The sequence below is a fragment of the Lutra lutra genome, chromosome 8 (assembly GCF_902655055.1).
Source record: "Lutra lutra chromosome 8, mLutLut1.2, whole genome shotgun sequence".
Taxonomy (NCBI): domain Eukaryota; kingdom Metazoa; phylum Chordata; class Mammalia; order Carnivora; family Mustelidae; genus Lutra; species Lutra lutra.
Genome location: NC_062285.1, coordinates 22,156,559 through 22,170,489, shown reverse-complemented (window position 1 = coordinate 22,170,489; position 13,931 = coordinate 22,156,559). Strand labels below are relative to the sequence as shown.

The 13,931-nt window shown below is 36.5% G+C and overlaps 1 protein-coding gene across 5 annotated transcripts in view; it reads left to right on the top strand.

Moving 5' to 3' along the window:
• Window positions 1-13,931, top strand: part of STAM (signal transducing adaptor molecule) — a 96,548-nt gene that overhangs the window by 54,593 nt on the left and 28,024 nt on the right. For all 5 annotated transcript variants that reach the window (XM_047740499.1, XM_047740496.1, XM_047740497.1 and 2 more), the window contains 3 exons: window positions 1,914-2,004; window positions 4,729-4,921; window positions 6,339-6,433. In XM_047740499.1, coding sequence (XP_047596455.1) covers window positions 1,914-2,004; window positions 4,729-4,921; window positions 6,339-6,433 — 379 coding nt within the window. The remainder of the gene's footprint in view (window positions 1-1,913; window positions 2,005-4,728; window positions 4,922-6,338; window positions 6,434-13,931) is intronic.

Here is a 13,931-nt window from a genome sequence, read left to right as displayed (position 1 = left end):
GTGGTTACCCTGGGACTCATATATAACAATCTGTGTATATGTAGCAGATTATTTTAAGTTGGTAATTGCTAAAGTTCAAACACATTCTGAAAGCACTATATTTTTATTCCCTTCACCCACATTTTATGTCTCTGATGTCATGTTTTACATCTTTTTATTTGTGTATCTGTTAAGTAGTTATAAATATAGTTGACTTTATTACTCTTATAACCTTCATACTAGCTTTATTAGTGGTTGATCAGCAACCCTTACCATATGTTTTCTTTTATCAGTGAAATTTTTTTCTATCTCATATTTTCTTCTTTCTAGTTATGGTCTTTTCCCATGAAGTAGTCCCTCTAATATTTCTTGTGAAACCCGTTTAGTAGTGATGAACTCCTGTAACTCTTGTTTATTTGGGAATTCTTCAGTTCTTCAGTTCTGAATGATAATCTTGTCTGGTAGAGTATCCTTGGTTGTAAATTTCTTCCTTTTTGCACACTGAATATAATGTCTGCACTATCTTCTTGACTGATAGAAATTCCTTCACAGACCACAAAAGATCAATATGTCTAATTTGTGAAATTGACCAAACTGAAAAAAATATCATATGCAATTGAAAAGGTTGTTCTGAGGAAGCATACCTTTAATTTTCAGAGATGTGTGACGTTATACGCAACTAATGAATCATTGAATACTACGTCAGAAACTAATGATGTACTATATGTTGAGTAATTGAACATAAAAACAAACAAAAAAACCAAAACACACACACACACACAATTAGTATCGAAAGAAGATTCCACATAGAGATGGATCAGAATTGAGAGGGCTTAAAGTTTCATTTAGTGAAGTACAAAAAGCTTTTTAACGTCCATTTTTCTAAAAAATGTGTTTGTTTGACAATATAAAATACAATAATGTATATACAGAAGTATATATGTAGAACTACATATATATCTAGAATTGTATTTTACTGTAACATTGAATGTTTTCCCTTTCATTTATTCAATAGTTACTTCTTGATTGCTAGTAATCCGTCCATATTTAGGCACTCATATTCTCAGGGACCATATAGCATGGTTATGGAGACAGATCTAAGCAGATAATTTTAATAGAAGCTGAGATTTATTGACTGTTATTATGTGCCAGGCTCTGTTCTATGTGCTGTACATGTGTTAATTTGAATATTGTTTAGAATTCCATTTATGTTGTTCTTGGTTAGTTTGGGTATTCTAATATGCATTTATAAGTGTTCACATTCTATTTTGAGTTGGTACTGTATTCATGTAAAATGTAGAAACTTTGCAACTGTTTAGGGTTTATTTACTCTTCATCATCCTTTATGCAATAATTATCATACATATGATACATTACTTCCATGTACATTATAAATCCCAGGAGAAAATGTTAAACTTTTTGTTTTAAACCATAAGCGGTGGCCCCCATCCTATCTAAGTTTGGAAGCTACATGTTGATTTAATCTTTTCAAATCCTACCATAGGTAGATGCTATCATTACCCTCATTTTATAGATGAGAGACTTAAGGCACAAAGAGGTTAATGTACCCCAGGTTATAATTAGAACCTGGTAGATTTAGAATTTGAGCCCATGTTTGCCTGGCTCCACAATTTACATTATTAACTTCTCACAGCGTAGTAACTTGTTAAAAGAACCATCAGAGGAACACAGGAGGAAATCCTTAATTTAGGGGTTTAGAAAACTTCATGGAGAAAGTGATTATGTTAGCTGTTGACTGGTGAGTTAAAACTCTTCTCCTTTCAAATTAGAGACTGCTCCAGTTTGGATTATTTTCTGCTTCAGGAGTCTGTGGTAGATTGATAAGAAGGGTCTTGCAAGTTCTTAGATTAAGTGGAGATAGGAAAATTTGAGGACAGTCCTCAAATACTGTATTCCTTTTGTGTGTGTGTTAGGCTGCAGAACAAGCAAAAGCAAGCCCAGCCTTGGTTGCCAAAGATCCTGGTACTGTGGCTAACAAAAAAGAAGAAGAAGATTTAGCAAAAGGTATGTTTTTCAGTCCCAGGTACTGGAAAAGTGGGAAGAAAATGGGTCCCTTACTTAATATTATTTTCCTGAGATATTTTAAAGTGAAAGATATAGGGCTTTACAGCTAACACTGAAATCTACTTTGTGCCCCTTTATGGTATCAAATAATAATTTTCTGAGACAACTACTATTCATTTATGTCCTTTCAATCTATTTTGAAATACTATTTTTATTACACTGTATATCCATAAATAATACCAATACTTTTATGTGTCCAACAAATTCTTTTTTATACCATTTACAGTTTTTTTAATGTGCACTGTCTAAGATCTATTCATAATAGAACACATAAATCAAGTTCATTTGTTTTAACTATTGTATAATACTCCAGTGAATTAATAAATATATACTGTAGTTTATCCGTCCTGCTACTGATGGATGTTTGGGTTTTCTGGGGTTTTTTGTTTGTCTTTTGTTTTGTTTTTTACTATAGTAAGTAGGCTGCATTGAGTATTCTTGTGAATATTTTCTTTGTGTGTGTATGTGTGTGGGTATCTTATGTGACGGTAACCAGTATTTTTGGCCCATGGGGGAGGTACATCTTCAACTTTTCTAGATAGTTTATTTCCTCTGCCACTAGCAGTGTATGAAAGTTATTAATATTTTTAATCTCCTGAAAACATTTGGTATTTGAATTTGATTTTTGTGATTCTGATAGGTTGGATATAATGTCCAATTATCTTGACTTTTATTTCCTTGATTACTAGTGAGCCTTGGTCCTATTTTGTATGTTTATTAGCTGTTCTGATTGTCTCTCTTTTTATTGAGGGTTTTTTTTTTTTTAAGATATAGAAAGTTTAATTTTGGATGTTAAACTTTTGCCAATTATTATTATTTTTAATATTTTATTTATTAGAGAGAGTGAGAGAGCACTAGAGAGAGGACAGTCAGAGGAAGAAGCAGATTCCCCTCTGAGCTGGGAGCCTGATAATGGGCTCGATCCTGGGACTCCGGGATCATGACTTGAGCCAAAGACAGTCGCTTAACTGACTGAGCCACCCAGGCACTCTTGCCTGTTATTTCTATTGTCGATATCTACTTTTGATTTTTTTTTTAAAGATTATTTATTTATTTATTTGACACACACACACACACACACACACAGAGATCACAAGTAGGCAGAAGTAGGCAGAGAGGCAGGCAGAGAGAGAGGGAGAAGCAGGCTCCCCGCTGAGCAGGAGCCCGATGTGGGGCTCGATACCAAGACCCTGGGATCATGACCTGAGCCAAAGGCAGAGGTTTAACCCACTGAGCCACCCAGGCGCCCCTGATTTTTGGATTTTACTTTTGACTTTGATAATGGTATATTTTATCCAATAGAAGTTTTAAATTTTGATGTCAAAATTTTTGCTTTTTTGTTATGATTTTTGCTTTTTTTACATCTTAAAATATTTTCCCCTACTCCCCAAATCCTCAAAGGTACTTTCCTGTATTTTCTTATGATAGTTTTAAAGTTTTCTTTTTCCTATTAGGTCTTTTATCAATGTAGAACAGAGATGAAGGGGGTTATGGTTTGAGTTGAAAGCGGGGTAATCAGTCTGTTCCGATTATATTGCAGAGCCTGAGTGACACATGGTGATGGCCTGCATGAGGGGAGGAGTGGAAGCGCCAGAAGAAACACGTTTGAGGGCTGCCTGGGTGGGCTCAGTTGGTTAAGCATCCAACTCTTGAGTTTCGCTCAGGTCATGATCTCAGGGTTGTGAGATCTAGCCCTACCTCGGGTTCCCCGCTGAGTGTGGAGTCTGCTTAAGATTCTGTCTTCCTTCTCCCCTTCCCCCCTACCCAGAAAGAAAGAGACATACTTGAAATCTCTTTGGGGGGAATTTGTTAGGTGAAACTTCATTCTAGTTTTTCCAAGTTCCACTTCTTGGACTGATCACATAAGAATTAATGTTGAAGCTGTAAAGTACAGGTTCCCGGATACTACCTTTGACACTCTGATTTATTAAATCTTCATTGAGATATGGGACTCTTGACTTCCCTAGTGATTTTGATTATCATTTTGGGAACCGAAGCTGTAGAAGTATATTGAAAATATGGAAGAAGATTAAAATATCTGCAGCTAAATAAAAAAAGTGAATCTAAGATACTATATCTTTTTAGTACGCAGAATAATTTAAATTTTATCCATTCAGTAGAAATAGTCATTATGCAGGGCACCTGGCTGGCTCAGTCAGTAGAACATGTGAATTTGGATCTTGGGGTTATGAGTTCAAGCCTTATGTTGGGAGTAGAGATTACATAAAAAAAAACTCTTAAAAAAATAGTAATTGGGGCACCTGGATGGCTTAGTGGGTTAAGCCTCTGCTTTTGGCTCAGGTCATTGTCTCAGGCTTCTGGAATCAAGCCCCGCATCGGGCTCTCTGCTCAGCAGGGAGCCAGTTTCCTCTCTCTCTATGTCTGCCTCTCTGCCTACTTGTGATCTCTCTCTGTCAAATAAATAAAATCTTTAAAAAAAATAGTAATTATTCTGTTCAACTTTTTTCATTTATTCTTTAAACTTTCAGTTGTAAATGAATGAATAAAATTCATGAAATCATTTTTATTCATTATGTCAAGATATGTCCTACTTCCCAACTTCACATTTAAAAGAATACATTTTACCTTCAGATACCTTTTTTTAACTTCTTTGGATTGTTGGATATATTAACATTTGAGTCTTTTTAACTCATTCTTTTCCAGCTATTGAGTTGTCTTTGAAGGAACAAAGGCAGCAGTCAACCACCCTTTCTACTTTATACCCAAGCACATCCAATCTCTTAACTAACCATCAACATGAAGGCCGAAAAGTTCGTGCCATATATGACTTTGAAGCTGCTGAAGATAATGAACTTACTTTTAAAGCTGGAGAAATAATTACAGTTCTTGATGACAGGTGATGGATAATATCAAATTGATATTAAGTTGACATTCATATGAAAATATATAACATATTACTTCTGTGTTTCATATTATTCCTGTTGAATGCCATTACCAAAGGTAATAAGAAAAAATATTGTAGATATTTTCTCTGTGTGACAGTTTCTTTACTTTGGCTATGTCATATTGTCTGGATTCTTTTTTGTAGTTTAATTTTTTTTCTCATCTCTTATTTAAATAGTTTTTATTTGTTTTGGAGGCCTAGTTTATTCATTTTTGTTCCATCTAATAATATAAATTATTAAATTAGTAAGGTTATGATTTTAGAAAATATGCCAAATATGTGTTGGTATGTATGGAATTTATTAGAAATGCATAATACATTGAACTTATTTATTCACAAAAAATAGTATATCCATGGGTCAAATTCATTTTACATGGAATTATATACATTTATGTTGTTATGGGAGGTGATTCAGTACCTCTGTTTTTTTGTTTTTTAATTTAAATTCAGTTAATTAACATATAGTATATTATTAGTTTCAGAGGTAGAGGTCAGTGATTCATCTGTCTTATTACATCATGTGCCCTCTTTAATGTCCTCTTTAATGTCCATCACCCAGTTGCTCTATCCTCTGCCTTCCTCTCCTCCAGTAACCCTCAATTTGTTTCCTGTAAGTACATCTGGGTTTTGACTAGAGTTTTATGTTTACTCAAAATTTGTTACTGATGATTGTTACTGATAATGAAGTACTAAGATTTGCAAGTGGTTTAAAAAAAAAATAAAAATTTAGGTTGTAGTGTAACACATTTTCTTGAGTAAAAGAAAAGTTAAGTTTGAGCTGTTTAGCTGAAAATTGCAGAAAACCTTGATCATTGATTCATTCAAAAAGTGTTCATTGAGAGCTTGGTAGCTTTCCTTATACTAGGCACCAAAGATACAGTGGTGAAGCATGGGATGTATCTGAGTGTATGTTCATTGTGAACGTTTGTGCTATAAACAGTGTCATCTATCATCTTGTTTCTTGTGGGAGAAAAAAGGTGCTAGTGTGTACAAGAGAGTGCAAAATTTAGGAATGGATCTGAATTAAGAGCCTACTATTACCTTACTACAAAGGAGTCTTGCAGGGAGCCTGTGAACTACCTGAAGTTGAAGAGTTCTCTGTTTTGGTGAGCAGAGTTCAGAGCCTTGTATCATATCCTCAAAGCATTCACCAGCCTTCAAAAGATAAAGAGCTGTGTGTTTAACATTCTTTATCTTCTCTGAGGCTTCATCTTCTATTCGTAATAATGGTACATTCATTTCTTCCCTCCTTAGATTGTTGGGGGATTCAAATCTAGTAAGAATGCAGGTTAAACACCATAAAAGGTAGAGATTTATAGAGATAAAAATATTTATTATAATCAAGATTTTCTTTTTTGCTCCTCATTAGTGATCCCAACTGGTGGAAAGGTGAAACCCATCAAGGCATGGGGCTATTTCCCTCTAATTTTGTAACTGCTGATCTTACTGCTGAACCAGAAATGAGTAAGTATTTCCCAGTCTGTAAGTGAATGATAATCCACAACTGTCTTCTTTTTTTTTTTTAATTTTATTTTTTTTCAGTGTTCCAAAATTCATTGTTTATGCATCACAGCTATTGCTCCATGCAATATGTGCTCTCTATAATACCCACCACCAGGCTCACCCATCCCTTAGCCCCCTCCCCTCCAAAACCCTCAGTTTGTTTCTCAGAGTCCACAGTCTCCAATGGTTTGTCTCTCCCTCCGATTTCTCCCAACTCACTTCTCCTCTCCATCTCCCAATGTCCTCCGTGTTATTCCTTATACTCCACAAGTAAGTGAAATCATATGATAATTGACTCTCTCTGCTTGACTTATTGCACTCAGCATAACTCTTCCAGTCCCATCCATGTTGATCCAAAAATTGGGTATTCATCCTTTCTGATGGAGGCATAATACTCCACTGTATGTATGGACCATATCTTCTTTATCCATTCGTCTGTTGAAGGGCATCTTGGCTCTTTCCACAGTTTGGCGACTGTGGCCATTGCTGCTATGAATATTGGGGTGCTTTTCACTATATCTGTATCTTTGGGGTAAATACCCAGGTAGTACAATTGCAGGGTCATAGGGTAGCTCTATTTTTAATTTCTTAAGGAATCTCCACACTGTTTTCCAAAGTGGCTGCACCAGCTTGCATTCCCACCAATAGTGTAAGAGGGTTCCCCTTTCTCCACATCCTGTCCAACACTTGTTTACTATCTTGTTAATTTGGGCCATTCTACTGGTGTAAGGTGGTATCTAAGTGTGGTTTTGATTTGAATCTCCCTGATGGCTAATGATGATGAACATTTTTTCATGTGTCTGTTAGCCATTTGTATGTCTTCTTTGGAGAAGTGTCTGTTCAAGTCTTCTGCCCATTTTTTGATGTGATTATCTGTTTTGTGGGTGTTGAGTTTGAGGAGTTCTTTATAGATCTTGGATATCAGCTCTTTGTAGTGTCACTTGCGAATATCTTCTCCCATTCCGTTTTTGTTTTGTTGACTGTATCTTTTGCTGTGCAAAAGCTTTTGATCTTGATGAAGTCCCAAAAGTTCATTTTTGCTTTTGTTTCCTTTGCCCTTGGGGACATGTCTTAAAAGAAGTTTCTGTGGCTAATGTGGAAGAGGTTACTGCCTATGTTCTCCTCTAGGATTTTGAGAATTCCTGCCTCACGTTGAGGTCTTTTATCCATATTGAGTTTATCTTTGTGTATGATGTAAGAGAGTGGTCAAGTTTCATTTTTCTGTGCATAGCTGTCCAATTTTCCCAGTACCCTTTATTGAAGAGACTGTCTTTTTTCCACTGTATATTTTTTCCTGCTTTGTTGAAGATTAGTTGACCATAGAGTTGAGGGCCCATATCTGGGCTCTCTATCTGTTCCACTGTTCTATGTGTCTGTTTTTGTGCCGGTACCATGCTGTCTTGGTGATCACAGCTTTGTAGTAAAGCTTGAAATCAGGCAACGTGATGCTCCCAGTTTTGTTTTTCTTTTTCAACATTTCCTTAGCAATTCGGGATCTCTTCTGGTTCCGTACAAATTTTAGGATTGTTTGTTCCTGCTCTTTGAAAAATGCCAGTGAAATTTTGATCAGGATGGCATTGAAAGTATAGATTGCTCTAGGCAGTATAGACATTTTAACAATGTTTATTCTTCCAATCCATGATCATGGAACGCTCTTCCATCTTTTTGTGTCTTCTTCAATTTCTTTCATGAGTGTTTGTAGTTCTTTGAGTACAGATCCTTTACCTCTTTGGTTAGGTTTATTCCCAGGTATCTTATGGTTCTTGGTGCTTTAGTAAATGGAATCGATTCTCTAATTTCCCTTTCTATATTTTCATTGTTAGTGTATAAGAAGGCAACTGATTTCTGTACATTGATTTTGTATCCTGCCGCATTACTGAATTGCTGTATGAGTTCTAGTAGTTTGGAGGTGGAGACTTTGGGTCTTTCATATAAAGTATCATGTCATCTGTGAAGACAGAGAGTTTGACTTCTTCATTGCCAGTATCATTGAATACCTTTTATTTCTTTTTGTTGTCTGATTGCTGTTGCTAGGACTTCTAGTACTATGTTGAACAACAGTGGCGAGAGTGGACATCCTTGTCATGTCCCTGATCTCAAAGGGAAGGCTGTCAGCTTTTCCTCATTGAGGATGATATTCGCTGTGGGTTTTTCATAGATGGATTTTATGAAGTTGAGGAATGTTCCCTCTATCCGTATACTTTGAATCGTTTTAATCAGGAACAGATGCTTTATCTTGTCAGATGCTTTTTATGCATCAATTGAGAGGACCATGTGGTTCTTCTCTCTTCTCTTATTGATTTGTTCTGTCACATTGATTGATTTGCGAATGTTGAGCCACACTTATATCCCGTGAATGAATCCACCTGGTCATGGTAGATAATCTTTTTAATGTACTGTTGGATCCTATTAACTAGGATCTTGTTGAGAATATTAGCATCCATATTCATCAGGGATATTGGTCTGAAATTCTCCTTTTTGGTGGGGTCTTTGCCTGGTTTGGGGATCAAGGTAATGCTGGCTTCATAAAAAGAGTGTAGAAGTTTCCCTTCTGTTTCTATTTTTTGAAACAGCTTCAGGAAAATAGATACTATTTCTACTTTGAATGTTTGGTACAATTTTCCAGGGAATCTGTCTGGTCTTGGGCTCTTGCTTTTTGGGAGGTTTCTGATCACTGCTTTAATCTTGTTACTAGATATTGGTCTATTCAGGTTGTCAATTTCTTCCTGATTCAGTTTTGGAAATTTATAGGTTTCCAGGAATGCATCCATTTCGTCTAGGTTGCTTAACTTAGTGGCATATAACTGTTGATAATAATTTCTTTCTTTTTTTTTTTTTAAAGATTTTGTTTATTTATTTGATGGATAGAGATCACAAGTAGGCAGGGAGGCAGCCAGAAATAGAGGGGGAAGCAGGATCCCTGCTGAGCAGAGAGCTGGATGCAGGGCTTGATCCCAGGACCCTGAGATCATGACCTGAGCTGAAGGCAGAGGCTTAACCCACTGAGCCACCCAAGTGCCCCTATTGATGATAATTTCTGATGATTGTTTCTATTTCCTTGGTATTAGTTGTGATCTCTCCCTTTTTACTCATAATTTTATTAATTTGGGTCCTCTCTCTCTTCTTTTGAATTAGTTTGGCCAATGGTTTATCGATCTTACTGATTCTTTCAAGAAACCAGCTTCTAGTTTCCTTGATGTGTTCTCCTGTATCTCTAGTTTCTATCTCATTGATCTCTTCTCCAATCTTGATTATTTCCCTTCTTGTATGTGGGGTTGGCTTAATTTGTTGTTGATTCTCCAGTTCTTTAAGGTGTAAAGAGAACTGGTGTATTCTGGAATTTTCAAATTTTTGAGGGAGGCTTGGTTGGCTATATATTTCCCCCTTAGGACTGCCTTTGCCGTATCCCATAGGTTTTGGCCCAAAGTGTCTTCATTCTCATTGGTTTCCATGAATTGTTTAAGTTCTTTGATTTTCTGCTTGATCCAAACATTCTTAAGCAGGTGGTCTTTGGCTTCCAAGTGTTTGAATTCCTTCCAAAGTTTTTCTTGTGGTTGAGTTCCAGTTTCAAAGCATTGTGGTCTGAGAATATGCAGGGAATAATCTCAGTCTTTTGGTATCGGTTGAGCCCTGATTTGTGACCCAGTATGTCATCTATTCTGAAGAAAGTCCTATGTGTGCTTGAGAAGAATCAATATTCTGTTTTTTTAGCATGGAATGTTCGGTATATATCTATGAGGTCCATCTGGTCCAATGTGTCATTCAATGTACTTGTTTCTTTATTGATTTTCTATTTGAATGATCTGTTACTGAGAGTGGCATGTTAAGATCCCCTACTATTAATGTATTCATATCAGTATGACTCTTTATCTCGATTAACAGTTGTCTTATGTAGTGACAGCATGGAATGATTAGGGCAGAAGTGAAAACTTAGGGCAGAAGTGAAAATGGCTGGAGAGGAAGTTAAAAAGGCTATCAGTGAGATCCAGTCTAATCTAAATACTCCCAACAGCTAGGGAAACCCTGAAGCAGAAGATAGAATTAGTGATCTAGAGGACAAACTGATAAGAGAAAAAGGATTAGGAGGAGGCCTGGAACAAACAGCTTAGAAGCCATGAAAACAGATTTAGGGAAATAAATGAAGCCATGAAACGTTCCAGCATCAGAATTATTGGGATCCCTGGGGGGGAGGAGAAAGAAAGAAGACTAGAAGATAGAGATGAACAAATTCTCTATGAAAATTTTCCCAATCTGGGGAATAGAACCAGCGTTCATGTCCTACAGGTAGAAAAAACGCCCCCCAAGATCAACAAATCTAGAAAGACCTTGAAGCCCTTGATTGTAAGACTGACGGATCATAATTTTAGACAAGAGCTTTTGAGAGCAGCTAGGGAGAAGAGATTCCTTACATACAGAGTTAGTTCCATCATAATAACATCAGACCTGTCCACAGAAGTCTGGCAAGTCAGAAAGGGCTGGCAAGACATATTCAGGCACTAAATGAGAAGAACATGCAGCCAAGAATACTTTATCCAGCAAGGCTGACATTCAAAATGGATAGAGAGATAAAGAGCTTCCAAGACCAGCAAGATGTAAAAGAGTATGTGACCACCAAGCTGGCACTACAAGAAATATTAAGGCGGGGAGGGTTCTATAAAATGAGAAAGAACCCAAGAGTGTCATAGAATAGAAATTTACAGAGACAATCTATAGAAACAAGAACTTTACAGACAACATGATGTCAATAAAAACATATCTTTCAATAATCTTTCAACGTGAATGGCCTAAACGCTCCCATAAAACGGCACAGGCTTGTAGATTGGATAAAAGGACGGGACCCATCCATATGTTGTCTACAAGGGACCGATTTGGAACGTAAGGATACATCCAGATTGAAAGTGAAGGGATGGAGAAGCATCTTTCATCGCAGTGGGCCTCAAAAGAAAGCTGGGGTAGCAATTCTCATATCAGATAAATTAGATTTTAAACTAAAGACTGTAGTCAGAGATAACAGAAGGATACTACATCATTCTTAAAGTGTCTACCCACCAAGAAGATCTAACAATTGTAAATATTTATGCCCACAACTGTCTTCTTAATAAAAGAGTAAAAATTCAGCTTCATGGAAAGTTATAAGCTGAGCTGGGACTCATATTAATTCCTCCAAGGTGTTAATTAAGAATACAGCTTGCGTGCTTACTTTGAGAGCACGTATACTAACACCAGCCCCAAACTTGGAAGCAGGGGCCTGTAAGCAATATAATGGCTTTCCTGAGCCCCCATGTTAGATACTCAGAAGGGTCCATAACTAATCATGTGAATACCTTTTTGTTTGTGCTACTAGGGGAAATAAACTAGAAAGTTTCCAAGGAGGAAATGTGATGTTACTGGCAGTAACAGTTGCAGGAGATATAACTACTGGTAACTTACAAAAATGTTGGTAGGCAGTTCACTGCATTTGTACGTAGCACTATAATTCACTGATCTTCATAATGATGAGTTTGGGACTTCAAGATTAAGTCCTAGTCTCCCTCTGTTTAAGGAAACAAATACATTCTAGTGTAGAAAGATTTCCATTAGTGGTTGAAAGGTTTAGAATTTTAAGACTTTGTGTATATAAGTTGGTAAGCTGTAGTTATGTGGCAAAATATCTCACCTCATCTCATCTTTCTATAAAGCCAGTAGAAGGGATCAAAGAGAGTCATAAGCCATAGGATGCTTGGGGTTTTTTTTTAGTTTACAAGAATTTTAAGAAAGGATCTCTGTCTCATAGTCATCTTTTCATTTCTGACAGCATGTAGTACTGAATCTTAAAATACATACTCTCTAAACATTTATATGATAAATGATAAGTATGTGTGTGTATATATACGTACGTGTGTGTTTACATATATATATATATATGTAAAGATATATATAAAAGGTAAACTTTCCTTGAATAAGAACACTTCTGTTTCAGGAGAAGGCTTTAACAACAAGTCGGACATTACTTTTATCATTGATGAAACAAAGCTGTCTCCTAATTACTGCCAAGTTGTCTCATGTCATTTTATAACCAATTTATGACAGACTGATTCCTGATACCCATTCTATTAATGGAGTTCTTTTTTGTTAGAACTCAAAAAATATGTTGTAGAACCCTTTTTAAATGGCAGTGTATTGTGTGCCAACTTTTTAACCTGGGCTTATGGTGGTGATTTTTTTTTTTTTGAGGTTTGGATTTTTTTGTTCTTGTTTTGTCCTCATTAAGCTGTTGGAAAATAGGGAATTGTCTTGGACTTCTGTTCAAGATGAAACCCAAGATCTCATATGGACCGTGTAGCCAACTCATCTTTTTCTCTACTATATAGCAGTGCAGCTTTGAAATGAGTATTGTAGCTCGTCTTCCTGTGTTTCATTGTGGACTACTGAAGAGAAGAGCAGGAACAGCAGAGCTTCTGTAATGGAATTGTAGTTCTTAAGCTTGGGAAAGGAGTGTTAGCATGATCTTCTTAGCATTTTTCTTTTTTTCTTCTTTTTTTTTTTAAGATTTTATTTATTTAAAAGAGAGCGAGAGATATCATGAGAGAGGGGGAGGGTCAGAGGTAGAATCAGACTCCCAACTGAGCCCAGGAGCCTGATGTGGGGCTCCATCCTGGAGCCATGTGGGGGCTCCATCCTGGGACTCTGGGATCCTGACCTGAGCCAAAGGCAAATGCTTAATTGACTGAGCCACCCAGGCGCCCCTTCGTATCATTATTCTTCATGAGGAAACAAGCCCACTTTAATGTCCTGTACAAGTACCTGCCCTGCTTAGCTTGTTTTTCTTTAGGAAGTGTAGGAAGATATTGTAAAAACATTTATTTTGTGTCCATACATACACACATGCCTACTTGCATGCACGCACACATATTTGGTAATAGTATTAGTGCTTACGAGGAAAAGCACTGAAAACTTGTGCGTGGTCAGCTATTAAGATGTCGAGTCTACCATGTGTTCTCTTATGGGTAGCAGCCAATGTGGTGCTTTCCCAGCTCTCTACTTGCTAAATAGCTCAAGATATGAAAAGCAGAATTATCTCTAGCACATGTCTCTTTTACCCCTATGGGAAAATAAAATCAGCTAAAACGTGTGTGTGTATAGAATTTTGCTTTATGGTGACTTGAATGGGATGAATGGAAATTAAATTATCTACATTTTATACAGAAGCTTACAGCACAAAATACATAAGTGGTGTGAGTTCCTGTTCTCAGAGTGAAAAATCATTGGTCGGATTCCAGTATGTGGGCTGGTAGTGCCAGATAGATTGGTATTTAAATCCAGGTTGTGTCATATATTAGCTTTCTCCTCTGCAAGCATTTTTAATATTACTGTGCTGCTGTTAACATCATTTTTAAAATGGGTGTATCTCATAAGATGGCAGAAGAGATTCATTTGGGAGGAAATGTAATATTCTATTATGCACATTTAATAGTTCAAT